We start from the raw sequence: 17,817 nt of genomic DNA, 5'->3' as shown, positions 1-17,817 counted from the left end.
TTATGACACTGGTGTTATGACCTTCTGAGACTGGTGTTACGACATTATAAAACTGGTGTTACGACATTTTGACACTGGTGTTATGACATTATGGCATTGGTGTTACGACATTATGACACTGGTGTTGTGACATTATGACACTGGTGTTATGACATTATGACACTGGTGTTATGACATTATGACATTGGTGTTACGACATTATGATACTGGTGGTATAACCTCATGACACTGGTGTTATGACATTATGACACTGGTGTTACGACATTATAAAAGTGGTGTTTTGACATTGGCGTAATAAAATAACCCATTTTGACCCAACTGGTATTTATATGACTGCGATCTTATGGTTGACCTACTGTTAATAAGACATGGAGAGGTCGTTTAGTGTTAGCAACACACTCTACCAGGATACACTTCCACACTCCATCCCCCAGGTGGCAGCACCAACCAAGTCAAGGGCTGGTTGGTGCCAGGAGGCCTTGATAAGCACGTCATCAGGTGACGGGTCAGTCAGTGTACCAGCTGGCAAGAGGTGAAGCTGCTGGTTTATTTGGTGACCATGAGGCCACGAGGTTGAGATGTGAATCTTTAGTTCAGGCATGCCTCTTGTTTCCTTTTGTGTACGTGTTTATTTTGGTCATCTTTAGAACAAATAAACAAATCTGCTTGGAATGGCCGATCAAGAGGTCATAACAGAGTTGACCCTGGACCAGGTTGCTGCCCCCTGGTTACATACATACCATAACAGAGTTGACCCTGGACCAGGTTGCTGTCCCCTGGTTACATACATACCATAACAGAGTTGACCCTGGACCAGGGTAAGGTTGTTGTCCCCTGGATACATACATACCATAACAGAGTTGACCCTGGACCAGGTTGCTGTCCCCTGGATACATACATACCATAATAGAGTTGACCCTGGACCAGGGTAAGGTTGCTGTCCCCTGGTTACATACATACCATAACAGAGTTGACCCTGGACCAGGGTAAGGTTGTTGTCCCCTGGATACATACATACCATAACAGAGTTGACCCTGAGCCAGGGTAAGGTTGCTGTCCCCTGGTTACATACATACCATAACAGAGTTGACCCTGGACCAGGTTGCTGTCCCCTGGTTACATACATACCATAACAGAGTTGACCCTGGACCAGGGTAAGGTTGCTGTCCCCTGGTTACACACATTTAACACCTGGTTGCATACGCTTACTTGTCACATTACTGCACACATCCAATCAGGTTACAGAACCATTATGAAGCCCTAGACTTAGCCGAGTACAGTGTTAACAATAGGCCATCTAGTTGCTTCCGTAACACTATCAACACAAAATATTACCTTTGCAGTACGCTGGTGACAGTGGTGTGGTGAGCATGGAAACATATGTCCTTATATCATATCCCTATAACAGCACATACGATCACATACAGGCTGTGCTGAACCAACTATAACAGAAGTTCAAAGATTGATATATATACATGTTGGTTGTTCAGCCTCCACTGGATTCACACTTTACGGCGACACTGGTGTTATGTCATTGGTGTTATAAAATAACCAGGTTATGGTTGTGTGATCTAACAACGGCTGATCTTACGGTTGACCTGACCACAAAGTACTGACCCAACTGTTATATGACTGTGGTCTTTACGATTGACCTCCATACCTGTTGGTTGTTCACTGTACGGTGACACTGGTGACATTGGTGACGTGGTGAGCAGGGATCCCCGAGGGGTTTGTGTCATAGAAGGCTCCCAGGGCACAGAGGACATGTCTCCCTCGACTGGCTGACAGCTGACCTCGTTGATACCATCAACACAGGAGGATCCTCCCGGACACGGCTGGAGCAGGCAGTCATCGTAATTGTGCTCACAGTTCCTCCCCTGTACATGTAAAACAGAGATAGACGTTAGACTATAGAAACAGAAATATAGATAAACATTAGTTGACCATAGAAATAGTAAAATATATAGACATTATACCATAGCTATATAATCTAATCTAACATAAATATTTGTTTATTTTATTAGCCATTAGCATAATTCCATCTATGATGTGAGGTCATGGACAAAAGTAGGGCACTACACAGGGAATAGGGTTCAATTTGAGACACACAAGGGCTTGGTAAGGAAGACAGGATTCAGGCCACCTTAATAAGGGTGTAAATGATGTGTAGCAGCAGGAGAGATGATCACAAATGCCTGCGGATGACATCTACAGTGGTGGAGACTGAACTAAATAACCTCTCTCTGAACATGGCCCAAATGGCACCCTATTGTCAATTGACACCCTGCGTAGTGCACTTCTGTTGACTAGGGCTCATAGGGCTCGGGTCAAAGGTAGTGTACTGTATAGGGAATAGGGTGCCAGATGGAACTGCCTTATCCTGCCATGACTAGGATGGTAAATATAATACCATCACATTCTGGGAGAAGAAAGAAGATGAAGAACATATTGAAAGAAATGCTAACATTTCAGATGTGGAGAAGAGCAAAGGAAAGAAGGGCGAGAGAGAGATTCACACAGAGATAGAGAAAGAGGGGGAGGCAACAGGGATGAAGGAGGATAGAGGGAAGGATGAAATAAGGGAAGAGTGTGCTGGGTAAGCCTCACCACAAATCCAGGACGACAGAAACAGGTGTAGCCGTAGCCAGGCTCGTTCTGGATGCACATCCCTTGGTTGCAGGGCTGCGGAAGGCACTCATTAATGTCCAACTCACAGTGAAGGCCTGTCCAACCTGCCAAGGAACAAAGCCCACAGACTGAGCACCGCAGTGTGGAGGGAGGTGGGATGTGTGTGTGTACTTGCAGTGCGGTGAGCCCTAGCTTCACTCACATCCACCACCCTCTTAAGAGAATATCAATCAGATTCCTTCGATTTGCTGCTTGGCTTCTTTTTTTGGGGAGCACACACACACACACACACACACACACACAAAGTTTCATGGAGAGACGGAGATTTTGATGAGGCTATAGGCTAGGTGTTTGGATGAGGCTATAGACTAGGTGTTTTAATGACGCTATAGGCTAGGTGTTTTGATGAGGCTATAGACTAGGTGTTTTGATGAGGCTATATAGGCTTGGTGTTTTGATGAGGCTATAGGCTAGGTGTATTATTGAGGCTTTAGGCTAGGTGCTTTAATGACACTATAGGCAAGGTGTTTTGATGAGGCTATAGACTAGGTGGTTTGATGAGGCTATAGGCTAGGTGTTTTGATGAGGCTATAGACTAGGTGGTTTGATGAGGCTATAGGCTAGGTGTGTTGATGAGGCTATAGGTGTGTTGATGAGGCTATAGGTGTTTTGTTGAGGCTATAGGCTAGGTGTTTTGATGAGGCTATAGGCTTGGTGTTTTGATGAGGCTATAGGCTTGGTGTTTTGATGAGGCTATAGGCTAGGTGTATTATTGAGGCTTTAGGCTAGGTGCTTTAATGACGCTATAGGCAAGGTGTTTTGATGAGGCTATAGACTAGGTGTTTTAATGAGGCTATAGGTTAGGTGTTTTGATGAGGCTATAGGCTAGGTGTTTTGATGAGGCTATAGGCTAGGTGTTTTGATGAGGCTATAGACTAGGTGTTTTGATGAGGCTAAAGGTTAGGTGTTTTGATGAGGCTATAGGCTAGGTGTTTGGATGAGGCTATAGGCTAGGTGTTTTGATGAGGCTATAGACTAGGTGTTTTGATGAGGCTATAGGTTAGGTGTTTTGATGAGGCTATAGGCTAGGTGTTTTGATGAGGCTATAGGTTAGGTGTTTGGATGAGGCTATAGGCTAGGTGTTTTGATGAGGCTATAGGCTAGGTGTTTGGATGAGGCTATAGGCTAGGTGTTTAGAAGAGGCTATAGGTTAGGTGTTTGGATGAGGCTATAGGCTAGGTGTTTAGAAGAGGCTATAGGTTAGGTGTTTGGATGAGGCTATAGGCTAGGTGTTTAGAAGAGGCTATAGGTTAGGTGTTTGGATGAGGCTATAGACTAGGTGTTTTGATGAGGCTATAGGTTAGGTGTTTTGATGAGGCTATAGGTTAGGGGGTTTGATGAGGCTATAGGCTAGGTGTTTGGATGAGGCTATAGGCTAGGTGTTTTGATGAGGCTATAGGCTAGGTGTTTTGATGAGGCTATAGACTAGGTGTTTTGATGAGGCTATAGACTAGGTGTTTGGATGAGGCTATAGGCTAGGTGTTTAGAAGAGGCTATAGGCTAGGTGTTTAGAAGAGGCTATAGGCTAGGTGTTTAGAAGAGGCTATAGGCTAGGTGTTTAGAAGAGGCTATAGGCTAGGTGTTTAGAAGAGGCTATAGGCTAGGTGTTTTGATGAGGCTATAGGCTAGGTGTTTTGATGAGGCTATAGGTTAGGTGTTTTGATGAGGCTATAGGCTTGGTGTTTTGATGAGGCTATAGGCTAGGTGTTTAGAAGGACATCAGCTATTACAAGAGCAGCAAGTATTTTTTTTTATCCAATAAGTAGATGCTGGTATTGTCATGTAGGGCAATTGCATTTGCGTGTTCTGTTTTACATATTCGTCTACTTAATCATTGATGTTTGAACTGTCTGACTGCTCTGTACTTGTGACTGTCATTGTGGACTTGTGGATTAGTTTCAGGCCTATTTGTGTAACAGTCTTGCTAATTTGTGGGAGTGGTGTATTGTAATGGACGTTTTCTTCACCTTTGCCAGGCAATCAGCAATCAGTGCTGGGAGGTGTGTCTTTCACCTCTGGTACGCAATTATTACTAGTACTTCTGTGTTTTTTCAGAGGCAGCTGTTGTAGGCTCGGCCCTAATTTATGTGCTCTCTGACACCTGGAGTTGGAAGACAGAGGACAATGCCAAATGACTAGTCAACCCTTCCCCCTTTGAGGGGCCAAAATATTCCTCCCTGTTACAGTATTCAGAGGACTGACTATCGAATGCTATAGAATAATACTATCATGACTGTCCTGACCAGGTTACAGGAGACCACAACCCTACAGATTATCTCTCAACCCCAACAGAGGAGGAGAGATCTAGGGGTCTGAAGATGTGTTTTTTTTTATGACCCCTCACGCCCCTGGTAAATCTCAGGCCACAGACACATTCCTTTGTCCTGTTACTGTGGAGAACCAGCCTCAGAACATTAAACATGAAATAAAGGGACTTTGGAACAATGCTTTCCGTCAGTCACAATGGTGGTCATGACGATAGATGGAATATGATAATGTATATAATTTTTGTTTTGTTATTAAAGGTTAATAGATTACGTTATTACGAAAACATTGTAATGTGAAGAGTTTTCCTAGTATATGTTTGATGTTTATACATTGTACGGAAAATATCCAAATCAAAGAGAATGTTTTGGGGAAGATGAAATGTTAAGTTAATTGTCTAAAATTGGATTTGAATAAAATCTAGACCATGCCTCATTAACTTGGTACGCCCAGAGAATTGCCCTAAAGGCAGTTACGCCCATTTCTGACCCAAGGGTATAAAACCTGTGAGTATATAATTTACAGGAAGACTACGTGACCCAAGCTGCAGCCAAGGTCTAGAAGGTCAACGAACCCCAAACAAGTTTGAAGACAAAGAAATATTTTTCTTCCCAAGCTACGGATGAGTAGCTGTGTCTAAGTGGGTGAATTCAAGTCGAACCACCTAGCCTCCATCTCCCATCGAATTGTGGTATCTAAAAGGTTTCATTCCTATGCTGTGAGCTCTGAGCTACAGAGCTGTCTGTCCTCAGAAGACCCCTTCCAGAGAAAGGGGTGAGGGAACAGACTCCTAAGCCAAAAGGACACCGACATGGGGAGCACTGTAAACCTGACCAACAAGTATCGTTAGTATCGTTTGATTGGTCAAAAGTGGTTGGTTTTGGGTTGAAAGGTTGCACCTTCATATGTTATAAATGGAATTAAATGCATTTGTTATTTCTGTCTCTTATCCTGTATCCAGTCCATGGAGGAAGGTTGCATGATCAATTCTCATTTCTTAGGCTTCTAGGCCTCTGATCTAATAAGCATCGCGTTGTTCATGCCTTATCCTGTACGTTAACCTTAGTGTCTATAGGCTTGGAATAATGCTTTATAATGCTTGTTAATGCTTGTAACTGAATTGTAATGCCTTGTATGTGAATCCATACATTGAACAATGTTAATTAAATATATACCTTTGATATCGAACATTCTCAGACCAATTCTTGCTCATCTACATCAACTCATTGCCTAATGCTGACGTGTATATTTATCTTTTGGAGTCAGATAAACATTTGAACAGGCTAATTGTTTAGACTTATTACAAATCACATGAGGTATTTATAATATCACATGCACTGTATATACACATACAGTTGAAGTCGGAAGTTGACATACACATAGGTTGGAGTCATTAAAACTTGTTTTTTCAACCACTCCACACATTTCATGTTTACAAACTATAGTTTTGGCAAGTCAGTTAGGACATCTACTTTGTCCATGACACATGTAATTTTTCCAACAATTGTTTACAGACAGATTATTTCACTTAAATTTCACTGTATTACAATTCAGTGGGTCAGAAGTTTACATACACTAAGTTATCTGTAGCTTTAAACAGCTTGGAAAATTCCAGAAAATGACATCATGGCTTTAGAAGCTTCTGATAGGCTGATTGACATCATTTGAGTCAATTGGAGGTGTACCTCTGGATGTATTTCAAGGTCTACCTTCAAACTCAGTGCCTCTTTGCTTGACATTATGAGAAAATCAAAAGAAATCAGCCAAGACCTCAGAAAAAAATGTAGACCTCCACAAGTCTGGTTCATCCTTGGGAGCAATTTCCAAACGCCTAAAGGTACTGCGTTCATCTGTACAAACAATAGTACGCAAGTATAACCACCATGATACCACGCAGCCGTCATACCACTCAGGAAGGAGACGCGTTCTGTCTCCTAGAGATGAACATACTTAGGTGCGAAAAGTGCAAATCAATCCCAGAACAACAGCAAAGGACCTTGTGAAGATGCTGGAGGAAACGGGTACAAAAGTATCTATATCCACAGGAAAACGAGTCCTATATCGACACAACCTGAAAGGCCGCTCAGCAAGGAAGAAGCCACTGCTCCAAAACCGCCATAAAAAAGCCAGACTACGGTTTGCAACTGCACATGGGGACAAAGATCGTATTTCTTTTGAGAAATGTCCTCTGGTCTGATGAAACAAAAATAGAACTGTTTGGCTCTAATGACCATCGTTATGTTTTGAGGAAAAAGGGGGAGGCTTGCAAGCCCGAAGAACACCATCCCAACCGTGAAGCACAGGGGTGGCAGCATCATGTTGTGGGGGTGCTTTACTGCAGGAGGGACTGGTGGACTTCACAAAATAGATGGCATCATGAGGAGGTAAAATGATGTGGATATATTGAAGCAACATCTCAAGACATCAGTCAGGAAGTTAAAGCTTGTTTGCAAATGGGTCTTCCAAATGGACAATGACCCAAGCAAACTTCCAAAGTTGTGGAAAAACGGCTTAAGGACAACAAAGTCAAGGTATTGGAGTGGCCATCACAAAGCCCTGACCTCAATCCTATAGAAAATTTGTGGGCAGAACTGAAAAAGTGTGTACGAGCAAGAAGGCCTACAAACCTGACTCAGTTACACCAGCTCTGTCAGGAGGAATGGGCCAAAATTCACCCAACTTATTGTAGGAAGCTTGTGGAAGGCTAATGCTGCCAAATACTAATTGAATGTATGTAAACTTCTGACCCAATGGGAATGTGATGAAAGAAATAAAAGCTAAAATAAATAATTATCTCTTCTACTATTCTGACATTTCACATTCTTAAAATAAAGTGGTGATCCTAACTGACCTAAGACAGGGCATTTTTACTAAGATTAAATGTCAGAAATTGTGAAAAATGTAGTTTGAATATATTTGGCTATGGTGTATGTAAACTTCTGACTTCAACTGTATTACTGCCCACTACACTGTAAGCAGGGGTACTGTCAAGCGGCGGTGATCTGAGCCCTGGTGGACACCAGTAGTGAGAGCACATAGGGCAGACACAGATCTGTCTGCTAAATTACTAAAGTGTCAAATTAATGCTTTAGCTGTAAGCAAAATACAAGTATTGATCCACCCACACCTGAAGAGATGCTGTGCTAGCTTTTCACCATAAATAATTAAAGTGGTAAGAAAATGATTTATAATCTATTGCAACGTGTTTTGCAAGAGATCTAGGCCTGTTATCTGATTTTACTGTGAGATGAAAAATAGATTGATTTGCTTTGAATCATAAAAAAATTATTGATAATGTCAATCATCATTGTACAACATCAGTATTCTGCAACACATAGGCCTGCTAGAATAGCGATAAAGCCGATCTGAGTCCATGTCCAGTGACTTATTGTAACCAATCTACATTCCAGTAACTTACCTACTCTGCATTTAGAGCGTCAGCGTTAACCAGGTATATATTTCATATAACATTAATATATACACTGAGTGTACAAAACATTAGGAGCACCTTCCTACTATTGAGTTGCACCCCCAATCTTAGTTGTTGTCCAGTGACTTACCTGCCCTGAAGTGGCAGAGGTAGCCATGAACCAGGTCATAGAATGCATTATAAACTGGGTAGTTAGAGCTCTGAATGCTGATTGGCTGAATGCTGTGGTATATCAGAAAATCTGCCATGAGTATGAAGCAAACATACTTTGTTATATTGGTAACCAGTTTATAATAGCAACAAGGCACATGGGGGGTTTGTGGTACAGTACAGTATATGGCCAATATACTGTACCGCGGCTAAGGGCTGTATCCAGGCACTCCACGTTGCGTCGCACTTAAGAACAGCCCTTAGCCGTGGTGGAGTGGCCATATACCACACCTCCTTTGGCCTTATTGCTTCATTATAACCGCCTTGTCATGCATTATAACTGTTACCAATCTTAGTTAATGTACTCACCTGCCCTGCAGTGACAGAGGTATCCGTTAAGCAGGTCTCGGCAGATAGCCCCGTGGAGACATGGATCTGAACAGCATTCATTAACGTCCATCTCACAGAAGTCCCCTATGAAACCTGCTGGACAACTGGGAGAAGACAAGGATATTGCATAGATGTCATTTAACATATCATATCAAATCAAATCAAACTTTACTTGTCACATGCGCCGAATACAATGCTTACTTACAAGCCCTTAACCAGATCAATAAGAAGAAAATATTTACCAACTGGACTAAAATAAAAAATAATAATAAAAAGTAACACAATAAAAATAACAATAATGAGGCTATATACAGGGGGCACCGGTACTGAGTCAGTGTGAAGGCTATATACAGAGGGCACCGGTACTGAGTCAGTGTGAAGGCTATATACAGAGGGCACCGGTACTGAGTCAGTGTGGAGGCTATATACAGGGGGCACCGGTACTGAGTCAGTGTGGAGGCTATATACAGGGGGCACCGGTACTGAGTCAGTGTGAAGGCTATATACAGAGGGCACCGGTACTGAGTCAGTGTGAAGGCTATATACAGAGGGCACCGGTACTGAGTCAGTGTGAAGGCTATATACAGGGGGTACCGGTACTGAGTCAGTGTGGAGGCTATATACAGAGGGTACCAGTACTGAGTCAGTGTGAAGGCTATATACAGGGGGCACCGGTACTGAGTCAGTGTGAAGGCTATATACAGGGGGCACCGGTACTGAGTCAGTGTGAAGGCTATATACAGGGGGCACCGGTACTGAGTCAGTGTGCGTGAGTACAGGTTAGTTGAGGTCATCTGTACATGTAGGTGGGGGCGAAGTGACTATGCATAGATAGCAAACAAACAGTGAGTAGCAGCAGTGTACAAAAGGGAGGGGGGGTCAATGTAAATTGTCCAGTGGCGATTTTATGAATTCTTCAACAGTCTTATGGCTTGGGGTTAGAAGCTGTTGAGGAGCCTTTTGGTCCTAGACTTGGCGCTCCGGTACCGCTTGCCGTGCGGTAGCAGAGAAAACAGTCTATAACTTGGGTGACTGGAGTCTCTGACAATTTTATGGGCTTTCCTCTGACACCGCCAATTATATAGGTCTTGGATGGCAGGAAGCTTATGGTCAGATGCTGAGCAGTTGCCATACCAGGCGGTGATGCAACCGGTCAGGATGCTCTCATATAACACATATAACATACAGGGCTATTGGACCAAGAAAGAGAATGATGGAGTGCTGCATCAGATGATGAGTTGGACCGCAGAGTGAAGGAAAAGCAGATAACAAGTGCTCAGCATATGTGGGAACTCCTTTAAGACTGTTGGAAAAGCATTCCAGGTGAAGCTGGTTGAGAAAATGCCAAGAGTGTGCAAAGCAGGCATCGAGACATCCAGTTTCTGTTCGAGTGATCGTGGGCATGGGCAAAATGAGTGACCAAAGCGACTTTGAGCTTGGTATGATCGTCGATTCCAGGCATACCAGTTCCAGGCATACCAGTTCCAGGCATACCAATTCCAGGCATACAAGTGCCAGGCATACCAGTTCCAGGCATACCAGTTCCAGTATCTCAGAAACGGCCGGCCTCCTGGGCTTTTCATGCACGACAGTGTCTAGGGTTTACTGAGAATGGTGCGACAAACAAAAACCTTCCAGTCAGCGGCAGGCCTGTGGGCGAAAAAAAACAGCTTGTTGATGAGAGGTCAAAGGAGAATAGCAAGAATGGTGCAAGCTAATAGGCAGGCCACATGCAGGCAAATAAAGGCACAGTACAACAGTGGTGTGCAGAAAGACATCTCGGAATGCACAGCTCCTCAGTCTTTGTCACTGATGGGCTTTTGCAGCAGACGAACACACCGGCTTCCACTCCTATCAGCTAAAAACAAGAAGTATACAGAGCCAGATGCTGCATCATATTTTAAATCATTTGTAGAAAATACACTTTATTTCCCTGTCATGTAGCATTATGAACATCCTGTGTCACTTTACTTGGACTAAGAAAACAGACTTTATGACACTGTCATGTAGCATTATGAACATCCTGTGTCACTTTACTTGGACTAAGAAAACAGACTTTATGACACTGTCATGTAGCATTATGAACATCCTGTGTCACTTTACTTGGACTAAGAAAACAGACTTTATGACACTGTCATGTAGCATTATGAACATCCTGTGTCACTTTACTTGGACTAAGAAAACAGACTTTATGACACTGTCATGTAGCATTATGAACATCCTGTGTCACTTTACTTGGACTAAGAAAACAGACTTTATGACACTGTCAAGAAGCATTATGACCATCATAATCATATAATCCAGATAGGCCTGTCACGTACATGCCCTTATGTCAGTCATCAGTCTAAAAGAGGGTGTCTTGTCCCGCTCCTGAAATCTGCTCCTGCATTCATCCCAGTCACCAGAAACAGAGAACTGGGGTAGGTGCATGGCCGACATCAATGTTTGCACAATTACAATGATACTTTAAATATGGTCCATTAAAAATAAAATATATAACGTAAACATCCTGTTGACACGTAGGCTATGGTGTAGTGGAATGTTTTGCTTTGTGGGTTTTAACACTCTTATGTAGGTGTCATAACCAGCCATAAAATAACTCAATTATATGTCATAACAGGTCTAAATATATGTGTCATGACAGTGTTATGACCATATTATATTATGACACGTTGTGTCAGCTGTTATGGCATATTATGACATAGTTATGACGCTGGGTGTCAAGTAAAGTGTTACCATATTAAGTATAGCAGTGGCACATAAGTAGCATAAAACCGGTCTAGACTACTCTGCAGTATTGACAGTGATAGCTTGGGGGGGAAAAGCACTTTTTACTACACACAACATAAAGTAACAATCTCTAGAATGCATTCTCACCATCCAAGTCCTATTCATGTCCATGGGTATTATAATAATGTGGCTGAAATGCATTCGCATAGGACTCCTCAAATCTCTGGAGACACCAGCAGATTGAGAACGGACGTCTTACTTCAAGGAGACACTACCTGCGTCCCAAATGGAACCCTATCACCTACCTGTAAACAGTGCACTACTTTCGACCAGAACCCCCTAGGGTTTTGGTCAAATAAAGGGCACTATAAAGGGAATAGGGTGCCGTTTGGAACAGAACCAACATCCCACCATTACCTAGCTAGGAAATGGAACTGCGATTTAAACTGTCTCCATGCTGCTTGTCCCCGAGGCTGGTCGAATTGCCATCAAATCCAGACATCACATTCAACCATCCAATCTGTTGCAATCCTGACACCACGCATAATATTGGATGGATCTCTATATACCAAATGGACTGAACTGCATGCAGTCTGTCGCTGGTTGCAACCTATAACATCCATGCTTGTATCCATTATCCTAATGAGAAAGAGTGTTATATTCCCTCACGTACAGTTTATGATTACAATACATTGTGTCATTTCGTGTTAAAGACACATTAGATTGACATGTGACTCGTCACCAAGGAAATGGAGACAACAGAACACGCCTTCTTTTCTAAATCACTTCAACATATGGCATATACTGCATACCCATAAAAATGCAGCATTTGTAAAACCAAAAAGAAAACCTAGCATACGGAAAGTAAAGCATATGCACACAACTTCAGCATTCATTTCACAAAAAATAAACATTGAATTATAATTGAGTATACAGAGCCAGATGCTGCAGCATGACACCCAACTGTCCTCCAACTGTTGATAACAGACTAAACATTACTGCAGCAGGCAGGCAGCCCTTCTCTGTCTGCGTCCCAAATGTCTGTTCCCTTTTACAGTGGACTCATAGGGCTCTGGTCAGAAGATGTAGGGACTAGGGTACTGTTTGGGATGCGACCCTCTGTCTTTACACTAGACCACAGTGACTTACGGCCCTGAACCTGAGCATATGTGCTACAGCTAAGACAATGTAATTAACAGCAAGACGTCGAGGGGACCCACGCTGTGGCAAATCTACACCCTATTACTGCAGTGCAGTGTCTGGCTATATTCACAATGTGAAGGGAGGGAGGACGGCTCATTGTAATGGCTGGACTGGAATCAATGGAACGGTAACAAACACATGGAAACCATTGTGTTTGATGTGTTTAGTTTCATTCATTCCAGTCCAGTCATTACTATGAACAGTCCTCTGATTTAAAGTGAGACCAGACTCCACTGATTGAGCTAGACTTCATACATCACACAGGGGAGGGAGAGCGTGTTAATAGGAAATGACATGACACGGTTCTGTTGCTGTGGCAACCTGACATTAAACCAATCAGATGCATGTCAATCTGAGAGATGAGGGGGCAGCGTGACTTCAGTCTGATGGGAGGCGGTGGTTTAATTCAACTCATAATACAGGGGCGGCAGGGTAGCCTAGTGGTTAGAGCGTTGGACTAGTAACTGGAAGGTTGCGAGTTCAAACCCCCGAGCTGACAAGGTACAAATCTGTCGTTCTGCCCCTGAACAGGCAGTTAACCCACTGTTCCCAGGCCGTCATTGAAAATAAGAATTTGTTCTTAACTGACTTGCCTGGTTAAATAAAGGTAAAATAAAAATAAAATAAAAAAGAGACTGTGTCAAAACATGCAGATCATAACACTGGATAATGTTGTATTACTTCACTTACAGCCAACAGGTATCAGGCTTTGTAACTTGTTATACACATGTATATATATACAGTATGTCTTTATTATTAATGATTAAAATGAGTCCTTGGAGCAAAAATCTGTGTATCCAAACAGGTAAATGTTTGAGGTGCTATAATACTGTAATATATTGGATTATTTGAAAAATACATATAAAAGAATCCAAGTTTCTACATGTAGATATTATATACAGATTTGTATATATTGATATGTATTGTATTATACATACACATGACTACATGATGAATAGATTCACTGACCTGCAGGTGAAATTGGAGCCTTGGCCATCGAGACAAGTCCCTCCATTTAAACACAGGGTGACATTGGTGGGGGTTTCGAGACAGACGTCTATGTCAATGTCACAGTTCTTTCCAGTGTATCCATCCAGGCAGAAACACGCATATTTATCAATCAAGTCCACACAGGAGCCACCATTCAGACACGGACTGGAAGAACACTCCTATAGATGGGGAAATAGCATCATGTAAAACACGAGACCTAGGGCCTGTATTTATAGTGTCTCAGAGTAGAAGTGCTGATATAGGACCAGTTTACTTGCACCTTTTAAGATCATAATATTGATATTACATGATCCTAGATTAGCACTCCTACTCTGAACGAAAACACTAACTATAAATATCCACAACTGCATGGTGGTTCTAACACAGCTATAGAGATAAACAGAATATCGTAGAGAATGACTTGAATATGAATACATAGGCCTGTATGAAAACATGACTGTTAAAATGCGTAATTGACTATGTTGGATAATGAGTTAAAAGAGTATGTGCAGAATTGTAGATTAGAATGGGGTCTTTAAACCGAGACAATAAGAGCCTCTGATTGCGCATTCCAGAGCGGAACCTCAGAGAGACATTCCGGCTGCCTTAGCATTCTATTCTATCAGTGCAGTGCTCTCTCTGGAGGCCTACTGAAGCTGGGCTGGGTATTAAAATCAATTAGGGATTAGGGTGAGGCGATTCCTTTTAATCAGGTATTTATACAATGCTTACATGATCATGTAGCTCAATTGACTTATGCTGTAGGAGAATCGATGTGGCTTGTGGATGGGGAAAGGAGATGAGACGGTACACTGGAGCAGCTCTGGTCTGATTAGAATAGAGACTAATCATCTGGATCTTCCTGGTTTGCATGTTTTGGAATGTTGTACAATAATGAGATGTGATGCACAGTCACTATTACAAAATATAAAAAGTCCATGGTGAAATGACACTATTTTATGTCACTATAGTGAAATATAAGTCATAGGTCATTGTTAATTACAAATAACTAATTTGTCAGTTTGGCTGAAATATAACTACAATGTTTAGCGAAATGACACTATTTTAACATATTCTAATGAGACCATGTTATGTAATGATGATGAGTCCCATGCAGGATGGTCTTACCAGATACCCAACTATCACTCAGCTCAACTCACATCAATGTTCATTTCACATCTGGCACCAGTCCATCCCAATTCACACTGACAGTAATACACATCCACTCCATCAATGCACCTGGGAAGATAAGAGAGAAACATAACATAACAAAACAGGCCTATATAGCGTTGCCAAGTCCCAGGTCCCACTCTGGTCTAGGCCTCTAGTATATTAAAAAGGCTAAACACTGAGAGAAGGCAAATATCTGAAATCACTATTTGCTAATCATGGGAATGTAAACTGAGGTAATTGAGGTCAAATGGACATATAGTAGGTACAAAGTGTGTACAGTACACAAGCCCTATTTCCCACTCTTATACATTACACACCATTACACACCATTTCACACCATTTCACACCATTTCTATCCTCCATTTCCACAACCATTTTCTTTTTTTTCCCCTTAAAAAAAAAAAAACACTTTATTTGCAATTTTTCTAAACAACACACATCTCCTTCCCTGGACTGGCGTTTTATATTCAGCAGGAGAAGCACCAACAGTTTTACTGGTAATGAACGCTTCCGTTGTTTACCTCCCGTGAAGACAGGGGCCCGACATGCATTCATCAAAGTTGGTCTCGCAATGGAAACCCATGAAGCCTCCAGCACATAAGCATTGGTATCGATTGGGACCATCCACGCAGCTCCCGCCGTTTTGGCACGGGTTCGACACACACTCGTCTATGCTCAGTTCACACCACGTCCCTGGGAATAAATGACATATATTAACATAGAAAACACATTATATATATTATACCACACAGCACATAGAATATGAACATGTACCAACACAATACATGTTTACTGTGAGTTCTCCATCATGGAAAGAGGTGAAATGCCTGGTTAAATAATTGATTTGAGTTTAGATGCACCTCAATACATTGAATCAATACAGGGTGAACACTCTCTCGCTTCAATGACTGTACTTGTAGCAGAAACAGTCAAGGTTTTTCAATAATGGCAGTAAGACAGAGACAGAGAAGTGTAGGTGAAGAGAGATGACTGCTTCCATAAAGTTGTGTATGTTTGCGTTGTGTAGTACGGCATACATTACATTATGTACGTTATGTTTGTTGCATTAGGTTGCAGCATATACAATGGACAGACTGTGCAATATCTAATCCTGTGTTACATATTGTTGTTCAGCTCACAGTAAAGGTGGCACCAGACACTGTATAACCACAGGTCTATAGGTGTCTTCACCCCTGCAATAATACATCTTCCTCCACACTGTTACCATCACCTGATTAGACAGTCAGAGGAACAGTCCTCACGACCTGTCTTCACTTGGGTGAATCTAATTGTGAAAACACATTATCACTGTCTAATACAGTTGCTGTCACGTGGAAATCCCATTAACAACTGCACACAGCCATTCAGTACCACACCTGGGATCAAATACTATTTGAAATATTATTATATACATTATCTGTGCAGGATTGTTATTTATTATTACGTGTTTTACCTTTCTATTATTTCTCTCCTGTCTTTCTCTCTGTATTGTTGGGAAGGACCTTTATGTATTTTACTATTAGTCCACTTGTTGTTAACAAAGCATGTGACAAATACGATTTGATTTGATTGAGCTTGCCTGGCGCAACGAAACTAATATCATAACCGCAAAACTGCAAATACTGCCCATCTGGCACTCCCAAACCCTGCCCATCTGGCACTCCCAAACCCCGCCCATCTGGCACTCCCAAACCCTGCCCATCTGGCACTCCCAAACCCTGCCCATCTGGCACTCCCAAACACTGCCCATCTGGCACTCCCAAACCCTGCCCATCTGGCACTCCCAAACCCCGCCCATCTGGCACTCCCAAACCCTGCCCATCTGGCACTCCCAAACCCCGCCCATCTGGCTCTCCCAAACCCCGCCCATCTGGCACTCCCAAACCCTGCCCATCTGGCACTCCCAAACCCCGCCCATCTGGCACTCCCAAACCCTGCCCATCTGGCACTCCCAAACCCCGCCCATCTGGCACTCCCAAACCCTGCCCATCTGGCACTCCCAAACCCTGCCCATCTGGCACTCCCAAACCCCGCCCATCTGGCACTCCCAAACCCCGCCCATCTGGCACTCCCAAACCCCGCCCATCTGGCACTCCCAAACCCCGCCCACCCGGCACTCCCAAACCCCGCCCATCTGGCACTCCCAAATACTGCCCATCTGGCACTCCCAAACCCCGCCCATCTGGCACTCCCAAACCCCGCCCATCTGGCACTCCCAAACCCCGCCCATCTGGCACTCCCAAACCCCGCCCATCTGGCACTCCCAAACCCTGCCCATCTGGCACTCCCAAACCCCGCCCATCTGGCACTCCCAAACCCTGCCCATCTGGCACTCCCAAACCCTGCCCATCTGGCACTCCCAAACCCCGCCCATCTGGCACTCCCAAACCCCGCCCATCTGGCACTCCCAAACCCCGCCCACCCGGCACTCCCAAACCCCGCCCATCTGGCACTCCCAAATACTGCCCATCTGGCACTCCCAAACCCCGCCCATCTGGCACTCCCAAACCCCTCCCATCTGGCACTCCCAAACCCTGCCCATCTGGCACTCCCAAACCCTGCCCATCTGGCACTCCCAAACCCCGCCCATCTGGCACTCCCAAACCCTGCCCATCTGGCACTCCCAAACCCCGCCCATCTGGCACTCCCAAACCCCGCCCATCTGGCACTCCCAAACCCCGCCCATCTGGCACTCCCAAACCCCGCCCATCTGGCACTCCCAAACACCGCCCATCTGGCACTCCCAAACCCCGCCCATCTGGCACTCCCAAACCCCGCCCACCCGGCACTCCCAAACC

General features: G+C 43.5%; 1 protein-coding gene across 1 annotated transcript; it reads right to left on the bottom strand.

Moving 5' to 3' along the window:
* Positions 1-1,571: 1,571 nt before the first annotated feature.
* LOC149972631 (protein eyes shut homolog) lies at positions 1,572-15,232 on the bottom strand. Its single transcript, XM_090217982.1, has 5 exons — positions 15,007-15,232; positions 13,826-14,025; positions 8,903-9,027; positions 2,608-2,732; positions 1,572-1,877 (listed from the first exon to the last, which is right to left on the bottom strand). The coding sequence occupies exons 1-5, from the start codon at positions 15,106-15,108 to the stop codon at positions 1,572-1,574; spliced, it is 858 nt and encodes a 285-aa protein (XP_090074108.1). The 5' UTR covers positions 15,109-15,232.
* Between the last annotated feature and the right edge of the window lie 2,585 nt (positions 15,233-17,817).

The sequence above is a fragment of the Oncorhynchus mykiss genome, chromosome 23 (assembly GCF_057628025.1).
Source record: "Oncorhynchus mykiss isolate SJ-2025 chromosome 23, ASM5762802v1, whole genome shotgun sequence".
NCBI classification, from domain to species: Eukaryota; Metazoa; Chordata; class Actinopteri; order Salmoniformes; family Salmonidae; genus Oncorhynchus; species Oncorhynchus mykiss.
This window is presented reverse-complemented; position numbering and strand designations above follow the sequence as displayed.

Excerpts from the sequence above, each read along its gene's own strand:
- LOC149972631 (XM_090217982.1), bottom strand. The coding sequence starts at position 15,108 with ATGTTTCTCTCTTATCTTCCCAGGTGCATTGATGGAGTGGATGTGTAT. Across the intron at positions 2,733-8,902 it reads CCTCTGTCACTGCAGGGCAG|GTTGGACAGGCCTTCACTGT; the intron begins GTGAGTACATTA and ends GTTCCTTGGCAG. Across the intron at positions 1,878-2,607 it reads TCTGTCGTCCTGGATTTGTG|GGGAGGAACTGTGAGCACAA; the intron begins GTGAGGCTTACC and ends TTACATGTACAG.